Here is a 20204-nt window from a genome sequence, read left to right on the forward strand (position 1 = left end):
GTCTGCCATGCGCTATCCTAGCGCCCTTTCCCCCCCACAGATAGGTAGAAAACAATCTGCGCATCTGTGTGAAGAATGAGGCAGGGAGGTGAACAGGTAACATCTGCATAACATACAGCACTTTAGGAAGTATAAAGGCTTTTAACAAGTTTTTCCTCCCCATCCAAGAGGTGAATGGGACACGTAAAGAACCAAGTTGACTTTGTATCTCTGATATCAGGGGTTTAAAATTCAGCAGAAAAATATTCCCTAGATCCGCTGGGATTTTTATACCTAAATAGGTAATATGGGAGGATTGCCAGATAAAAGGTGTCGTGGTTTTAAGGGAGAGAACGCTTCTCGAGGGAGCTGATATGTTCAGAACTTCAGATTTAGAGTAATTTACCTTGTAGTTAGAGATCTTACCATAAAGCTCGAACAGAGAGAGGAGATGCGGGAAGGCCTCGACCGGGTTGGAAATTAGCACTAAGAGGTCGTCAGCATAGGCGACATTGGTGTATTCAATCATGTCATTCTTGGCTCTAACCCCTCTGATATTAGGGTGAATCCTAATGGCTTGGAGAAGAGTCTCCATTACCAAAATGTAGAGAGCTGGTGATAAGGGGCAGCCCTGACGGGTGCCGTTATGAATGGGGAACGAGGGCGACAGAGTACCATTGACTCTAATCTTGGCGCTAGGATTAGTGTACAGGGTCATAATCGCTCTCTGAAATGGTATTGGGATGCCAAAACTATGTAGCGCCTTCTGCATGAAGTTCCAATTCACCCGGTCAAAGGCCTTCTCCGCATCCACGCTCAAGCAGACCAGTGGAAGATCTTGTCTTTTTGCCCACTGAATGGCCGTAACTACTCTGCAGGAGTTATGGTTCCCCTCCCTTCCTGGCACGAACCCAGCTTGGTCAGGATGTATTAGCTTAGGGAGGAACGAGCTGAGGCGAGAGGCTAAGAGCTTCGCCCAGACCTTGATGTCAACATTTAGGAGAGAAATGGGCCTATAACTCCCGCAGAGTGTAGGGTCCTTCCCAGGCTTAGGTAGAATGGTTACTGTGGCTTCCAGGGATTGACTATGCAGCTGCCCCCCTGTAAGAAGAGCGTTGCACCAGTTTGTGAGATGTGGACATAAAATGTCCGCAAATTTTCTATAATAGCCTACCGGAAATCCATCTGGGCCAGGGCACTTTCCTAGGGGCATGGATTTCAGGGTCCTCATCACTTCTGAATCAGTGACCGGCACCATCAGTGAGTTCCCCTCCTCACTACTAAGCTGGGGTAAGTTTAAGCGCTGAAGAAACTCTGTTATCACCGAGTCTGCAGGCGGCTCTGGATGTGTGGATCGGTTATCAAGCCCGTACAGTTCCTTATAAAACTTTTGAAATTCTTTGGCTATATCTGCAGTCCTGTGTAATTGCGAACTGTCTGTGGACCGGATACTAGAAATATACATGGAGTCTTTCCTTTGTTTGATTAGTGAAGCCATAAGCTTCGTGCCTTTGTCTCCGTGAGAGAAAAAGCGAAACTGAGCATACTGATACGCCCTGGCATGGCAGGCGTTGAGATGATCCTTCAGTTTTGCCCTCAGGAGAAGAAGCTCCTGTTGTGTCTTCAAGGCTTTCGACCTCTTATGTATAGTCTCCAGATCAGCAATCTGCTTAAGAAGAGAGTGGAGCAGTTGTTGCCTCTCCTTCTTGACCCTAGTCCCTATGGATATCAATTCTCCTCTCATCACAGATTTGTGTGTTTCCCATACAGTCTCCTGTGAGACATCTGGCGTTAAATTCTCCCTAAAAAACCACGACAGTTTCTGTGACAATAATTCAACTGTTCCTTTCCTATCTAGCAATGTCTCGTTCAGCCTCCACTGTTTGTTCTGGGTGGGTAAACTAGCAAATTGGACTACCACTGATACCGGGGCATGATCCGAGATTGTGATCGGATCTATAACCGCCTGTTCAATCATTTCCATGCAAGTGTCTGAGACTAAGAGATAGTCCAATCTCTTGTAGACATTGTGAGCTGCAGAAAAAAAGGTGTAGTCTCTACCATTTGGGTGTACCAAGCGCCATGCGTCCGTCAATTTTGCCTCTACTATGCGGGCATTTATGTGGCCCAATGTCGCCTGCGTTTGTTGCGTGGAACCATCGGATGTGTCCACGAAGGGGTTCAGAGGCACATTTAGATCTCCTCCAACCAAGCACATCCCTTCAGCAAATATGGTGAATTTTTGTAAAGTCTGGGAGATCCAAAGCTTTTGTCCTCTATTAGGACTATACAGACTAGCCAAAGTTAACCGCTGCGTGCCAATGAATCCCTTCACGAACACAAACCTGCCCTCAGGATCCATCTGTGAATCTGTCATTCTGAAGGGAACTCTTTTGGCAATGGCTATACCCACCCCTCTCTTGGCTTTGTCAAATGTACTAAGGTACCAGTTATTGAAATAGCTCTTTTGGAGGGTGGGGACGCTGTTAGTTTTAAAATGTAGTTCCTGGAAGAAACAAATATCGGTGTGGGATTTTCTCAGCAGTCTTATAACCTGGGATCTTTTTTGGGGAGTGTTAAAGCCCCTAACATTAAAAGAGGTACACTTTAACCTAGACATCTTGTATATCTAAGAGCATCTGTATATAACAGCCTGAATAGCCATGACACTAGAGATTTTGTAGAACATAAAACATTAACATAGTGCACAATCCTTTCTAAACCTAGGACTGCGACTAAATAACATAAGAGAGGGTTAGCACGTCTGAGCGGACCCCTAACAAGCAGCACGCTCAGTGTGTATACCTCTCCACAAATGTGCTTGCACCAGGGTTGCACAGGTAGACCCCTGATGTGAGGCATGTAGGGGAAGAAACAGGACCTAGAACACAAGAATAGTCCTGTAGGTCCAGCTCGCCCTGACAAACCTGGTGCAATACAAAGTGCTATCTGGTAAAACCCAGCACATGCGACAAATTCGCTGAGGCGTTATCAGACTGCCCAAGACTAAACCTGCCAGTCGTTATGTATAGACAGCATGCCACAAATGTGCAAATCAACATGAATAACATAAATAACATGAGATGACATTTTGCATGTAAACTAGCACATGAGCATACAAGACTCAATATTAACTAACTGAGTGTTGCGGCATCACAACCGGAGACTCCGGTTAAATGACTAGTAACCTTTCAACCGAAGGTGCTCAAGTGTCCCGGAATCTGGAACCGGTCTTCCTCCTCGGCGCTGCTGTGTTCCACCTCTGCACCCCCGGTAACTCCGGTAGCGGGACCCCGGTCTCCGCCGATGGCAGCCATGACGGGATGTCCATAGGAGAGGTCTGGAGTAGCTCCCACGCCGCTGCAAGATCTCCCGGTACCCTGATGGTGCATCTTCTGCCCCCTACGGCAAACGTGAGGCCAAAGGGAAATAGCCACTTGTAAGGGGTCTTAATGTGGCGCAGGTGATCAGTGAGGGGTCGGAGGGCCCTCCGCTTGTTCAGCGTTGTTGGCGCCAAATCCTGAAACAAGAGGATCCTGGATTCTTGATAGGTGAGTTCCTTCTGTTCTCTTGCAGCTCTCAGGATCGCAGCTGTATCTGTATATTTCAGGAGACCACACACCACGTCTCTTGGATTCTCATTTTCTTTCGGCTTTGGCCGGAGTGACCGGTGGATGCGTTCAATTTCTATGCTACCGGCACCTCCTTCTCCCACTAGGCTGTCAAAGATGGCGGCCGCCACTGCAGGCAACTCCTCATGTGGAATCTGTTCAGGGAGGCCGCGCAGGCGAATGTTCTTCCGCCGACTGCGGTTCTCCTGGTCTTCAATTAAAGAGAAGGCAGTGTCCAGGGAGACCATACAGGCTGCGGCGTTAGCACCCAGGGTATGTGCGTGTGATAAAATGGCCGCCTGATTGCCTTCCAGCGTCTCCACTCTGTGGCCGATCTGCTTAATATCCGACTTGATCTCTTGTAAATCCTGCATTACAGGAGCTATGGCCATAGAGAGGGCCTTCTGGAGGAATTTCCTCGATATGGGAGCTGTACCCGGCTGCAGAGACTCGTCTTCTAGGTCAGGGTGCACCCCTGTGGCCCCTTCCGAATCCACAGACCATTCATCCGGAGCAGGCGGCGCCATCTTAGCTCCACCGCTGGTGCCGCTGGCCGGCTTCTTATCCAGGTACCGCTCCATTTCTGTAGCCCCTCGGTCAGCTTTTGGGGAGTCTGGCTTGTCTCTGGGGTTGTATCTGCCGATTTTCACCATACTTTGCTGGGTAAAGTGCAAAATTAACCAGGTTGCAGGGTTACTGTGAGAGGAGCTCTCCTACATGCGACTGTCCAGGTTGGCAGTCAGACTCCGCCCCCCATAGCAGTTATATTCTTGTACATAGGAGCAGTATTATAGTAGTTATATTCCTGTACATAGGAGCAGTATTATAGTAGTTATATTCTTGTACATCGGAGGCAGTATTATAGTAGTTATATTCCTGTACATAGGAGCAGTATTATAGTAGTTCCAATCTTCTTCAACCTTGGCGGCAATATGCAGTTATATTGTCAGACTTAGAGGTTGTATTATAGAAATGTTCATAAAATGTGCATTACTGACAGGAAGTGACAGCCAACACAAAATAAATCTTTACTAAGGATGAAAGTAATATAACTCTGTGCTCCAGTTCCTGATGGAAGTGACAATCAAAATGTTTTCTATGTTTATTGTAGTGATCGTGTTGCACTCACATCAGTTAAGGTTAGAATTACTTTTTAACAGAGCAACTTAAAACAAATGTATTTTTAAGCACATTTGTGTTGTTTTGAGCATTGAATCAGTGTCTGCATTTTTTGACAATACACAGGAGTCTGTGGATTGTACATATTGAGGTGTAAATCCAGCCCCCTGGGGCCGATATAACTCACACTGTCGACTGTTCAGCTTCTCTACAGGTGCACCAAGTTGAGAATTAGAGAAACATTGCATGTACATTCAATAAATTGTACAAGAATAAATCAGCATCTGACACGTGATATATCGAACAACCATATAGGGGCCAGACAGAACGTAAATACTAGAGAAAATATACACCCTGGTAATCTGGATGGTTATGTGTGGATAATCCGGATAAATATTTGCAGAGTAACACATTTTTAACCCGAATATGAGCTTGTGGTTAGTAAAAGAATCAACATTTATTTTACAATATGGTAAATTTTTATACAATTTAATTTTTGTATTGTTTTACACCTATATGTTTGTTTAAGAGTCACAGAAGTCCTTTTAAATTGTATTCACACAATATAAATATGTATGAGCAAAAAATATACATCGAACATCGAGGGCTGATACAATCTCTGCGGTTTCTTTTCTCTGTAATTGTCGTTCTTTACACTTGTACATAAAAATATAGATCAAGTAAAGTCTGTAAATGTGTTAACTTACTATTGCTTTGAACAAAACAATCTCAGAGGGGGAGAGTCTGTCTATCTATCTAATATCTATCTATCTATCTATCTAATATCTATCTATCTATCTATCTATCTATCTAATATCTATCTATCTATTTCATATCTATCTATCTATTAAATTATCTATCTATCTATCCATCTATCAAATTATCTATCTATCTCCTATCTATCTATCTATCTATCTAATATCTATCTATCTATCTATCTAATATCTATCTATCTATCTATCTATCTATCTAATATCTATCTATCTATTTCATATCTATCTATCTATTAAATTATCTATCTATCTATCCATCTATCAAATTATCTATCTATCTCCTATCTATCTATCTATCTATCTATTATCTATCTATCATCTATCTGTCTATTTCATATCTATCTATCTATCTATCTATCTATCTATCTATTATCTATCTATCATCTATCTGTCTATTTCATATCTATCTATCTATTAAATTATCTATCTATTCATCTATTAAATTATCTATCTATCTATCTATCTATCTATCTATCTATCATCTATCTATCTATCTATCTATCTATCAATCTATCTCCTATCTATCTATCTATCTGTCTATCTATCGAAAAAAAGAGGCTTGAGAAAGGCCTCATTGTGTTGGGCTGAAATGTTGCGACTGGGGTAATAAATGGGTCCATCACCCTCACCTTCTTTGGAGTGCTGCCTCATTATTTGTTCTTTGGATATTGTCTGTAGATTCGTGCCTGAAATCCAGGAGGGATTGCACCCAATTTCACTTTTAGAGAGATTGTGCTGCTGCTGTTTTTTTGTATCTATCTATCTATCTATCTCATATCTATCTATCTATCTATCTATCTCATATCTATCTATCTCATATCTATCTATCTCATATCTATCTATCTATCTCATATCTATCTATCTATCTATCTATCTATCTATCTATCTCATATCTATCTATCTATCTATCTCCTATCTATCTATCTATCTATCTATCTCTTATCTATCTTATATCTATCTATCTCTTATCTATCTATCTATCTATCTATCTATCTATCTATCTCATATCTATCTATACATCTATCTATCTATCTATCTATCTATCTATCTAATATCTATTTATCTATCTACTAAAACAGGAAAATGAAGCTGCACTGTGAATACATAGAAAAAAATCCACCCAAAACTGTAGGTTGTAGGTCAAAGCATGACCAAAATGAAAAATGAGGCATCATTCCTGAATAGGTTCTTTCTTTCTTTCTTTCTTTCTTTCTTTCTTTCTTTCTTTCTTTCTTTCTTTCTTTCTTTCTTTCTATGTCATATCTATCTATCTATCTAATTTCTATTGCACCCTTGAACAATGGTCTTTTCTTTCTATCCACCGATAGTAATCCATTTGTACCTTTCCTCTGCGCTTCTTTCTAATACGTTCTCCTCTTTCATTACTATGCCTTTTCAACGTTTTTAACTTTTCGAAATAAACTTGAAAGCCTTTAATAGGACCCTCCACAATCGTCGGGAAGTTCCGCACAGAAGTTACTGTCAGTTTATTTGTATTATTTTTTTGGTCCTTCCATCCTTTATGATACCAGGAGAAAGTTTCCATCACTTTGAGGAATCTTCTATTATTTTGCAGAAAGGTCTATAAAGCAGAGAATTGGGTGAGATGCATTTGTTCGGCCTGGGGTTGGGGGCACCACCACATCTGGCTGCAGCGGCTTCACATGAGTCAGCTTCCTCCCTCGTTACAGTCAAATTAACCTCTTCACCCCTGGCAGACAGACTTGTAGCTTGATTTGCTCTTGACTTGTAATGACAACCTTGAACATACATAAATTAAGGGAGGACAGAAACAGACCTGGTAACTCTTAGACATATGGATGTTGACAGTCAGAAGAAGAAAAGGACTATTTCTGAAAGTCTGGTAATCCTCGCTGAGGCTCACCCTTACACCCACACGACTTGAGTTACCTCATATTTTCGGTTTCGTGATTCATAGGTGATGCAGCTTTTTACGTAGTTCATTCCACCATGTCCATTCCTAATTCTTGGGTGGGAAAAATGTTATTTTTATTAAATTTAATTTCATGGAATTTGGATAACATTGGTTGATGGGCATCTTCTTGGAATGTTGAAATGATCATATTGCTCAATGTGGTTCAGTTCATGAGAAGTGGAACAAGGACCATTGCCAGCTAAAGAATTCTGTAAAAAGTGACGCTTTTTAAAGGTGTTTTCTGAGCTATGGGTGAATTTTATAAAACCCCTTTAATGTGCTAAGTGGAAGAAAATAACTGTTTTCATTAGCACTGGTCCTCGGGGTAGAGACATCATGTCCTTTGAGTTTCTTGGCCACGACAGCCAATCATGCTGCAGTGTTGCATCCATATTAGACTCATGAGAGGAGCCTAAAAGAAGGGTCTAAGAGGCGTTAGACTCTTGTACTGCACATGTAGACATGTAGAAATATGTACTTACATGGTGGTCACCTAGAGAGGAAGTCAGACAGAATGTATGTTCAGTACCTTTGTACACCAATACTAACTACTTTAATACTATTGTCAATACAGAAGAACATACACAATACATAACACATAATACTGCTCCTCTGTGCAAGAATATAACTACTGCAATACTGCTCCTATGCGCAAGAATATAACTACTATAATACTGCCTCCTATGTACAAGAATATAACTACTATAATACTGCCTCCTAAATACAAGAATATAACTACTATAATACTGCTCCTATGTACAAGAATATAAGTACTATAATACTGCCTCCTATGTACAAGAATATAAGTACTATAATACTGCCTCCTAAATACAAGAATATAACTACTATAATACTGCCTCCTATGTACAAGAATATAACTACTATAATACTGCTCCTATGTTCAAGAATATAACTACTATAATACTTCTCCTATGTACAAGAATATAACTACTATAATACTGCCTCCTATGTACAAGAATATAACTACTATAATACTGCCGCCTATGTACAAGAATATAACTACTATAATACTGCTCCTATGTTCAAGAATATAACTACTATAATACTGCTACTATGTACAAGAATATAACTACTATAATACTGCTCCTATGTACAAGAATATAACTACTATAATACTGCCTCAATGTACAACAATATAATTACTATAATACTGCTGCTATGTACAAGAATATAACTACTATAATACTGCCTCCTATGTACAAGAATATAACTACTATAATACTGCCTCCTATGTACAAGAATATACCTACTATAATACTGCTCCTATGTACAAGAATATAACTACTATAATACTGCTCCTATGTACAAGAATATAACTACTATAATACTGCTCCTATGTACAAGAACATAACTACTATAATACTGCTCTTATGTACAAGAATATAACTACTATAATACTGCTCCTATGTACAAGAATATAACTACTATAATACTGCTCCTATGTACAAGAACATAACTACTATAATACTGCTCCTATGTACAAGAATATAACTACTATAATACTGCTCCTATGTACAAGAATATAACTACTATAATACTGCTCCTGTGTACAAGAATATAACTACTATAATATTGCCTCCTAAATACAAGAATATAACTACTATAATACTGCCTTCTAAATGCAAGTATATAACTACTATAATACTGCTCCTATGTAAAAGAATATAACTACTATAATACTGCTCCTATAATACAAGAATAGAACTACTATAATACTGCTCCTATGTACAAGAATATAACTACTATAACACTGCTCCTATGTACAAGAATATAACTACTATAATACTGCTCCTATGTACAAGAATATAACTACTATAACACTGCTCCTAGATACAAGAATATAACTACTATAATACTGCTCCTATGTACAAGAATATAACTACTATAACACTGCTCCTAGATACAAGAATATAACTACTATAACACTGCTCCTATATACAAGAATATAACTACTATAATACTGCTCCTATGTACAAGAATATAACTACTATAATACTGCTCCTATGTACAAGAATATAACTACTATAATACTGCTCCTATGTACAAGAATATAACTACTATAACACTGCTCCTAGATACAAGAATATAACTACTATAATACTGCTCCTATATACAGGAATATAACTACTATAATACTGCTCCTATGTACAAGAATATAACTGCTACTATAATACTGCTCCTATATACAAGAATATAACTACTATAATACTGCTCTTATGTACAAAAATATAACTACTATAATACAGCTCTTATGTACAAGAATATAACTACTATGACCAGCACCTAAAGGGTGGTCCGAATCCTTTCAACAAAAAGAAAGCTGATTAGGAATGTTGCTGCTACAGTAATACCTCATATGTACTAGATTATAGCTGACTTGATGCTGTTCCATATGTACAAGAATACTACGGTTATACTTATTTATACTTAGTTTAGGTGCTCTATATATCAGGTGCCTTTATGTCAGGTGCGTGGATTGCATTTGAGCCATTAGCCATATTGTACATATATCTTATTTATAATCGATACATGTATTGTAGTATAACATGTCATTCCATTTTGTACCACATGTGCCTTTGTATCATGTATATTCGTGATGTGTACACTATTTTTCATATTGTGCAAATTCTAAAAGGAGTTGGATCCTTTTTGCATTTATTTCTTCTGCTCAATAAAAATAAATTTGACAAAGAATATAACTACTATAATACTGCTCCTATGTACAAGACTATATCTACTATAATACTGCCTCATATGTACAAGAATATAACTACTATAATACTGCTCCTATATACAGGAATATAACTACTATAATACTGCTCCTATGTACAAGAATATAACTACTATAATACTGCACCTATGTACAAGAATATAACTACTATAATACTGCCTCCTATGTGCAAGAATATAACTACTATAATACTGCTCCTATGTACAAGAATATTACTACTATAATACTGCTCCTATGTACAAGACTATATCTACTATAATACTGCCTCATATGTACAAGAATATAACTACTATAGTACTGCTCTTATGTACAAGAATATAACTAATATAATACTGCCTCCTATATACAAGAATATAACTACTATAATACTGCTCCTATGTACAAGAATATAACTACTATAATACTGCTCCTATGTACATGAATATAGCTACTATATTACTGCTCCTATATAAAGAATATAACTACTATAATACTGCTCCTATGTGCAAGAATATAACTACTATAATACTGCTCCTATGTACAAGAATATTACTACTATAATACTGCTCCTATGTACAAGACTATATCTACTATAATACTGCCTCATATGTACAAGAATATAACTACTATAGTACTGCTCTTATGTACAAGAATATAACTAATATAATACTGCCTCCTATGTACAAGAATATAACTACTATAATACTGCTCCTATGTACAAGAATATAACTACTATAATACTGCTCCTATGTACATGAATATAGCTACTATATTACTGCTCCTATATAAAGAATATAACTACTATAATACTGCTGTAGACAAGCATTTCACTATTAGAATACATTAGTTATGTTTGCGCAAATGGAGTCTTCAGCTTTTCAGCTTAGTTTGGTCTAACATACTCTACTAGCGTCTGCTCTAACAGTATAATCTTCCAGATAAAATAAAGCTTCTGTCCAAAATTATTTTTCACATTGGGAAAGTTATAGTTTAATTAATACTCTAGTTGTTTTTTTTTATGTTCTCAAAGTCTTCTGTAGCCATAGAAGGATCTGAGGTCAAGGAGACCTGAACGTTGATTCGTACATTTCTAATCTTGCAGATTTAGGCTAGTTTCACATCTGTGCCACAGCTCTCCAGTAGGCAGTTCCAGAAGAGGACAGCCTGCCGGAGATCTCTAGATCCAGTGTGGTTGGATAGTCCCGCCTGCCCACTGGATCCCATTATAGAGATTTAGCAGCTCCCCAGCAAATATGCTGGGATTCAGCCAGAGAAAAGCCACTGCATGCAACAGTATACCAGATGCCGGATCAGCCTACAAGAAATCTGTGCTGCACATGTGAATGTTGCCTTCATGTATTAGCTTATCTATCTTCAACCTCAATGGTATATTTTTATGATTATCTTCATCCATCATTATTTTGTCCATTTTCTTCTTGTTTTACCTTCAACCCTTCCACCAGACTCATCTTTTCATTGAAGGTTCGGCTTAGATTGGTTACATATAATGTATGATTCTTTTCCTTCAATTTGATGAAAGTCTACTCCAAAGATATCATATAATGTTCAGATTCTACCTTTTACAAAGTTTTTCCTTGTCTTGTACAAGTATTTTCAAGCTGTGTTATTATGGAGGACCTTAGGTTTATGAAGGTGACTTCAGTGCTGGAAGACCAAGTCATTTTTAGTATTTGTGGTTTGGATTTTGTTCTACAAAAGTATTTTCAAACAATTTTGTTATGGAGGACTTTAAGTTTATCAAGGTGACCTCAGTGCTAGAAGACCACGTAATTTCAGTATTAGTGGAAGGTTCAGCTTTGTTTAGTCAAGGATTATCTAGTTTGTTTTTCTGAAGGTCCATAAAACTTTACACTACCCAAATCATATTATATCCAGAATATGATAAAGCTTCCTCCTGGTCATTTTTCGGTACCAGGGGAAGGTTTGGCTTAATTTGGTCAAGAAAACTCTAGTGTTTCGTACAAAGGTCTTCTTTAACCATATCCTTATAGAGAGCTTGAGGTCAATAAAACTGATCTCGGTGACAATTCCTTATATCTCATCTGTTATCATGTTCTTAGTTTAAGATTTAAATTTAGTTCTCCAACACCTGATTGGTTGGTTTGTACATTGCATATCTTAGGTTTAGTCTTTTAACATATCGATCTTCATCTTCTGTCTACTTTTTATATTGAGATGTTTTTGAAATTGACTTGTTTTTGGGCTTCAAATGCGTATTGTTCCCGGTATAAGTACATAGAACCACTAAATAATGGTAGGACATTTAATTATGTTTACAGTATTGAACGGAATAGAAAGCAGACAGGTTGGGCGAAGAGGAAACAGTGAAATCGTCAATAATACTTGTGACACGCCACAACTTATTTTATTTACTCTTAAGAAAAGTTTTTGATAGACTTCATTCATTGATTTATATAAATGCTCTAATCATCATCTGCAAACAGAACAGTCCTGTTTCCTTAGAGTGGTAAATAAGCACCGTTTTGTCGCCCAATACTATTGTATGTTTTGTATAATTATGGATGTTTGAGAGAAAAATTCCTATATCTATAAGGTTTTTTGTTTTGAAGGATTAACTCTTTGTTTTTGTTGCACAGAAGAAGACGAGGATGAGGAAATGGGGGAACTTAAAAGAGACCACGACCAAGAGGAAAACCAAGAGGAGAAGCAAGATATGAAAGAAGGTAAACAGTTACTGTGATTGCTTCCATTTCTGCTTTAATAGCTAATTAGAAACATCAGAAGGATCCCACCATAATTAAATCAACCATTAAGTCCTAGGTACGGGAGGAAAATTTAATGCAAGATGACATGAGTGACATTATGTAGAATTTAGTTCCCAGATAATCAGGTAAACTGATTTCCATTGGACACTGTCGAGATGTCACTACGTGTTGCTGCTGTCAGTAGAGGAGGTAAGGCGTGGCGAACCCTGAAGGGAAATAAGTCCAGAGAATTAGGGTCTGCAGTAAACCAGGGCACATCTTTACTGGAGGAACTCAAGTTCAAAACAATACAGAAAATGCACTGAGCTGGCTTCTCCAGTCTTCTCCCAGCAGAAGATGGTTCTGTGCTGAGGAAAGGTCTGAGCTAGCTGTCCCTCTCTCAGAAGGCTAGTAACCTGGCCAAAGAGCTGGTGGCCCTGTGGTCTGTGGCTGAGTATCCCCATCTCATCATCTTCTTCTGGTCACTCATGTGTCTGGCACAGTTTGCCAAAGTTTCTTCTACTAAACAATGGTCCCTATCTACAGACAACCAGGGGCTCTCCTTTTATACAGTTTCTAACTGAAATTAGGGATTGGCCAATACATCGGTATTAACGATATACTGCAGTATTAAGAAATATCGCCATTTCTTAATTACCGCAGTATTTTAGTGACGTCATAGGAGCAGACACACGTCACATCGCCTCTAAAACGTCCGGTGCACATTACAACCGGCACAGTGGAGAAGGAGAGAGTCCCTCCCCACTGTGATTCCGGCTGCCGCTGCGCCACCAATGAGAAGGTAATAGTGAGGAGGAGGGGAGGGGCTGTGGCTGCTGTGCCACCAATGAGAATTACCCTCAATACAAATATAGACTGCGGGTGCTGGCCGTATCACATACCCGGCACCTGGTCTCAATGACAGGAAGCGGCAATCCCGCGAACCGAGGCAATTTACCCCTCAAATGCTGCACCTGAGGGGTTAGCACGGTTCGGTGGGATCCCTGTCATTGAGGCCGAGTGCCGGCTGTGTGATATGGATGGCACCCACAGTCTATATTTGTATTATGGGGTTAATTATATTCATTGGTGGCGCAGTGCGCCCCCCCCCCATACCCCAGTATTATAAATTATAATCATTGGTGGCGCAGTGCACCCAAGCCCCCCAGTATTATGATAATTGGTGGCAGTGGCCACAGGGTCCCCTCCCCTCTTCATTGGTGGTGCAGTGGTAGCTTATGCTCAGAGCCCCAGCAGTGAAATCTCAGTTAGAAATTAGCTCAGTCAGGGAAAAAAGGCGATAAGACATTCTTCAGACACATAAATAAAAAAAGGAAACTAAAAAAAGGAATTCCCAAATTAAAAACAAAAGAAGGAAGGTATATGGAAGAAGATAAAGAACTAGCTGACTGCCTCAATGAATACTTCTGTTCAGTTTTTACAAAACGAACATTTTTTTAGGAAAATGAAGGAAAAGGACCTCAGTTAGGAAAGAAGACTAATGAATCTTTTGATGCATGTGTCTTTACAGAGGAAGAGGTTCTAAGTCAGCTGTCTAAAATTATTACAAATAAGTCACAGGGGCCTGATGGGATACACCCAAAGCTATTAAAAGAGCTTAGCGGTGAACTAGCAAAACCATCAACAGATTTATTGAACCAATCACTGGTAACAGGAGTCGTCCCAGAAGATTGGAAATTTGCAAATGTTGGGCATAGTAAGAAAATACGAGACGGCACTCACCAAGAAGATCCAAACTTTACTTTATTCGAGTAAGAATAACTACTCGAATTTACTCGAATAAAGTAAAGTTTGGATCTTCTTGGTGAGTGCCGTCTCGTATTTTCTTACTGTGTGCGGGACTTTGTGTTTGAGACTGAGCACCACCGAAGTCGTTTGGGCCCATGTGTCACCGCTGAGAGAGAGTGGAAAGTGTGACCCCGGTTCCTGGGGGAAAACTATAGCAGTGCCATCCTGTTCATTGGTCTCCCTGTGTTCAATTAGCAATTGTTGTGCCCATTCACAAGAAAGGTTTTAGGGAGGAATCGGGCAACTACTATGCCAGTAAGCCTGACATCAATAGTGGGGAAATTAATGGAAACCATACTTAAGGAGAGGATTGTGGAACATCTAAAATCCCATGGGTTTACTTCAGGGAGATCATGTCAAACTTATCTTATTGATTTTTTGATTGGGTGACTAAAATAATAGATGGCGGAGGTGCAGTAGACATCGCTTATCTAGACTTTAGTAAGGCTTTTGATACTGTCTTACATAGAAGGCTTATCAATAAATTGCAGTCTTTGTGCTTGGACTTCCATATTGTTGAATGGATTAGGCAGTGGCTGAGGGACAGACAACAGAGGGTTGTAGTCAATGGAGTATATTCAGACCAAGGTCTTGTTACCAGTGGGGTACCTCAGGGATCTGTTCTGGGACCCATATTGTTTAATATCTTTATCAGCGAAATTGCAGAAGGCCTCAATGGTAAGGTGTGTCTTTTTGCTGATGACACAAAGACTTGTAACAGGGTTGATGTTCCTGGAGGGATACACCAAATGGAAAAGGATTTAGGAAAACTAGAGGAATGGTCAAAAATCTGGCAACTAAAATTTAATGTTGATAAGTGCAAGATAATGCACCTGGGGCGTAAAAACCCAAGAGCAGAATATGAAATCAGTGATACAGTCCTAACCTCAGTATCTGAGGAAAGGGATTTAGGGGTCATTATTTCAGAAGACTTAAAGGTAGGCAGACAATGTCACAGAGCAGCAGGAAATGCTAGCAGAATGCTTGGGTGTATAGGGAGAGGCATTACCAGTAGAAAGAGGGAGGCGCTCATGCCGCTCTACAGAGCACTAGTGAGACCTCATTTGGAGTATTGTGCTCAGTACTGGAGACCATATCTCCAGAAGGATATTGATACTTTGGAGAGAGTTCAGAGAAGAGCTACTAAACTGGTACATGGATTGCAGGATAAAACTTACCAGGAAAGATTAAAGGACCTTAACATGTATAGCTTGGAAGAAAGACGAGACAGAGGGGATATGATAGAAACTGCTAAATACATAAAGGGAATCAACAAGGTAAAAGAGGAGAGAATATTTAAAAGAAGAAAAACTGCTACAAGAGGACATAGTTTTAAATTAGAGGGGCAAAGGTTTAAAATTGATATCAGGAAGTATTACTTTACTGAGAGAGTAGTGGATGCATGGAATAGCCTTCCTGCAGAAGTGGTAGCTGCAAATACAGTGGAGGAGTTTAAGCATGCATGGGATAGGCATAAGGCCATCCTTCATATAAGATAGGGCCAGGGCTATTCATAGTATTCAGTATATTGGGCAGACTAGATGGGCCAAATGGTTCTTATCTGCCGACACATTCTAAGTTTCTATGTTTCTATGGTTACCATGGCAGCCAGGACGCTACTGAAGCCATACATGGCTGCCATAGTAATCTCCCTGCTGCCGTGTGCACAAAGCACAGGGCAGCAGGGACAATGTGAGATCCTCTGCACCCTAATAGAACTCTATTAGGGTGCATAGGACAAGGGATGAAAAGATCCCAGGTTCTAGCCCCATAAGGTGGCTAATAGTTATTAAATAAAAAGTTAATCACCCCCTTTCCCAATTTACATAAAAAATATATAAACAATAAAAAAATTAAGTATTGCCATGTCCGAAAAAGTCCAAACTATTAAAGTATTGAAAAATATCTCTTATGTGGTGAAAGCCGTAACAGAAAAAAAATGAAAAAACACACGATTCTCCATTTTTTTTGTCTCCTTCTCCCCTAAAAAGTAGCATAGGACTGTTCTATTATGGGCCGCATGTTCCATAAATTGCAGAATGCACGCTTTTTTTGTAATTTCATTTTTCTTTTGCGTGGTATCGAGTATTGCATTACTTTTTTATTGGACCAAAATCAAATCAAAATTTTGGCATTGTGACAACCGTAGTCACGGGGATATAAGTCCTTTAGGTCACAAAGAAATGGCATCTAGTGGCTGTAAACCCCCAGAGCCAGGAGGCCGGCGCTGGATAACAGTCGCTGCACTCTGTAGGCTGCTGCACAGAGAGGCCGGGGCTGAGAAAAGTCGCTGCACTCTGGGGGCTGCTGCACAGAGAGGCCGGGGCTGAGAATAGTCGCTGCACTCTGGGGGCCTGCTGCACAGAGAGGCCGGGGCTGAGAACAGTCACTGCGTTCTGGGGGCTGCGGTAATATGTCTGTAGTCTGTAGGGACTAAGACCCATATGGGAGGCGCCAGTCTTTAGTAAATGACCCCCAATGTTTTATTTGACTGAAAGGCATCTTTATGATGCCAAGGTGCCCTTCCTGACAATGCACACCTATGATGGGCACACTCTGGACAACCCACTTATCAGTGTTTTCCACTAGGCTGTCCCATTTTCTGTGAAAGCGGTGAAGATGGCTGATCGTTGCTATCTCCAGCACTCCCATAGAGAATGAATGGAGCACCAGGGGGCACAGCCGCTCCATCAGATTTGGGGGGAACGGTGACCCCATTCTTGGTGGGCAACTAAGAGATATTAGTGCATGGGGGCATCAAGGAGACATTATATTGTATGGGGGCAACAAGGAAACACGAGTACATGTTTTGAGTGTTTTTTTTCTAAATGGGCATTTATCGCGATATATATTGTTATCACAATAAATTTCTTAATATCGTTATCGTGGGTATATTTTTGATATCGCCCAACCCTAACTGAAATGGAACCTTCTAGTGGGAGGGGTGGAGTGGAGAAACACAACCTAAACAGAATAGTGTTGCAATTTCATAGACTTTTATAGAGTTTCAATACAGGTCTATGGGAATGACTAAGCTGTTTTTCCAGATAAAAACAAGTCTTCGGGTATAAACAACAGAGCTAAAGCAGGCAGTCAAAAGGTCAGTGTGTCCTTTTTCCCTCCAAAATGTTGCATAGTTCTTTATAGTAACTGTGGAAGATTTCTAACATAGATGGGAAGGCCGAAAGTTTCTTAATATTAACTGGCTCTGAATTAAGTACTTCCACAGTGTAGTACAGATATAGTCTAATAACAGTAGAACTGAACAGGGTACAGGTATATTACAATAAACTTATAACATTCAGTATAAGTGTAAACAACGGCATAAATCATAGTGCAAGTTAACCTTTCCAAGTGCACTAAAGTGGTGAGTTTGATGGCTTTGCGTAATAGCAATAGGTACAAATGTCCATAGTCCAAAGTACCCTTTCTCCAGGGCACTACTACACCTGTACCTATTTCTGTAATTCCCAGAGAAGTAACAACATTTGATCTCTGGGATCCTTTTCCACAATTCTTGGCTGTTGTACTCAGGTGAAAAATAGGCACTGGTGTCCTAAATTAGTCTGTTGTTTGATTCCCTGGATAATGCCTTGTACATGTGATACCTGGATACAAGGGAATATGTTGGACATATGGTTGATAGGTGCAAGGACAGTAGATAGTCAATATAAAAATGTGCCAATGAGGGTATTACGATGAGCTGGGGATATAGTCAAATAAACTAGAGGTCTGGGATCAGAGGTTAGGCATAGGGAATCGGGTAGTGTGGAACAGACAGGACTGAAAGTGAAAACACCAGGGGTCAGGTAACAAGGATTAGGCAGGAACTGGGTATCGGGTAGCATGGAGAAGATAGGAGCCTAAGCGAGCAAGCCACAGGTCAGGTAATGGGGCTCAGGTAGGACTTGGTATTGGATGCCATGGAGCAGATAGGAGCCTAATTGAGCAAGCCAGGGGTCAGGTCATGGTGTTCAAGCAGAACCAGGTTTGTGGTAGTGTGGAGCAGGCAGGAATCTAGTTGAACTAGCCAGAGGTCAGGTACAACTGGGTATGGGGTAGTTTGGACCAGGCAGGAGCATAAGAAAACATTCAATGGTTAGGTAACAGAGATCAGGCACAAGGAACTAAATAGAGGTACCAGGAAAATCCAACAATTAGTCAGAAAAATGGGCAAATAGCATCTCATCTTAAAGAGGTTATTAAAAAATGGATGATTTATCATCTATCAACAGGTAGTAAATATCAGATTGTGGAAAGTATGACATGGGGCCACCCAAGAACAAATGGTCATTGAGTTTCCTGTCTAAATGGAGCAGTAGTGCACATGTCTTTCCAGACAGCTCTCCATCAGCCCCAAAGAAGTGAGTGGAGCAGTAGACCAACATGCACAGCTCCACTCAAAGCGGGGACGTGGGGACCCAATTCTCTGGGTCGTGTGGAGAGGGAGTCCCAGTTATCAAATTGGTAGGTGATAATTTACGAGGGATATGTTTTTTAATTGGTGCATAGTTTTAGGAGAGAAACTAGCAAAGGTGGTTCTAGATCATGCAGGAAGATTGTTACCAACCATTTCTAGACTTGACACCTTGACTAATTGTTTTTAGGGTATACAAATAATACAAAGAAACCTGTCCAAAAGGCCACACCTGAGAAATGTATTTCCAATCTAGGCCAACTAGACTATTTTATGTATGTTGGACCTCTATTTTGAGAGATTTTTGAGAAATTTTACCTCAAAGTGGTTTCACTGTTAGTTATCTTCCTGGTTAATTTTTGGTTGGAATCAAGAGTGTTTGTCACATTATGCTAAGAAAGATTATGGTTTTTGATCTGGATGGTAACATCCAAAAACTTGGAAGGCTATGATTTTCCTTGTGTTAAACTCTGAATTCTGAAGTGAATTAGATGAGACATTTACATCGATATTGTCACGTGCCGGGGATCCAGTGAAGGACCTCCGAGAAGTCAGGCAAGCAGGAACACCAGAACAGAAAATCAAACAACTGAACTTTATTAAAGAGAACAAGCTCATGACAGGAACAGAGGCACTCAAAGTACACACAAGGAACACCGGGTGTGAACCCACTGCGCCACTGACTGGCAATAATCTGGAGGGACGTGACTAAGCAACACCTGGTATTCACTAGAGCCTCAGATGGTGAGGCATAGGCTTGGGCCAAGGTAGTTGCCAGGGGCTACTCCAGAGCGTAAACAGAGTCAGTGGCAGCTGGTCCAGACAGACCAGGAGATACCTACGAAGGTACCAATAGTACTAGAGTTCACAGACAGACAGGCAGAGACATACCAGCAACAGGTAGAGTAGAGACGGGAGCAGTTACCTGCGCTGCAAGCAAAGAGAGCAAGCGGCCCCAGGCAGAGATGCACATGGAAGGCGAAAGGGCATACACTAACACAGGAATTCCCCCTCCGTGGAAACCAGGAACCCCCTTCCGGAGGAACTCCCAGACTGACATGAACAAAACATCAGAAGCAGAAACAACTGCCAGACAGGACACG

General features: G+C 40.1%; 1 protein-coding gene across 1 annotated transcript in view; it reads left to right on the forward strand.

The window, feature by feature from the left end:
- DYNC1I1 (dynein cytoplasmic 1 intermediate chain 1) overlaps nt 1–20204 on the forward strand; it is a 328122-nt gene that overhangs the window by 155558 nt on the left and 152360 nt on the right. The window contains exon 7 of the mRNA XM_044294826.1: nt 12768–12854. Within this exon, the coding sequence (XP_044150761.1) occupies nt 12768–12854 (87 nt within the window). The remainder of the gene's footprint in view (nt 1–12767; nt 12855–20204) is intronic.

The sequence above is a fragment of the Bufo gargarizans genome, chromosome 5, assembly GCF_014858855.1.
Source record: "Bufo gargarizans isolate SCDJY-AF-19 chromosome 5, ASM1485885v1, whole genome shotgun sequence".
NCBI classification, from domain to species: domain Eukaryota; kingdom Metazoa; phylum Chordata; class Amphibia; order Anura; family Bufonidae; genus Bufo; species Bufo gargarizans.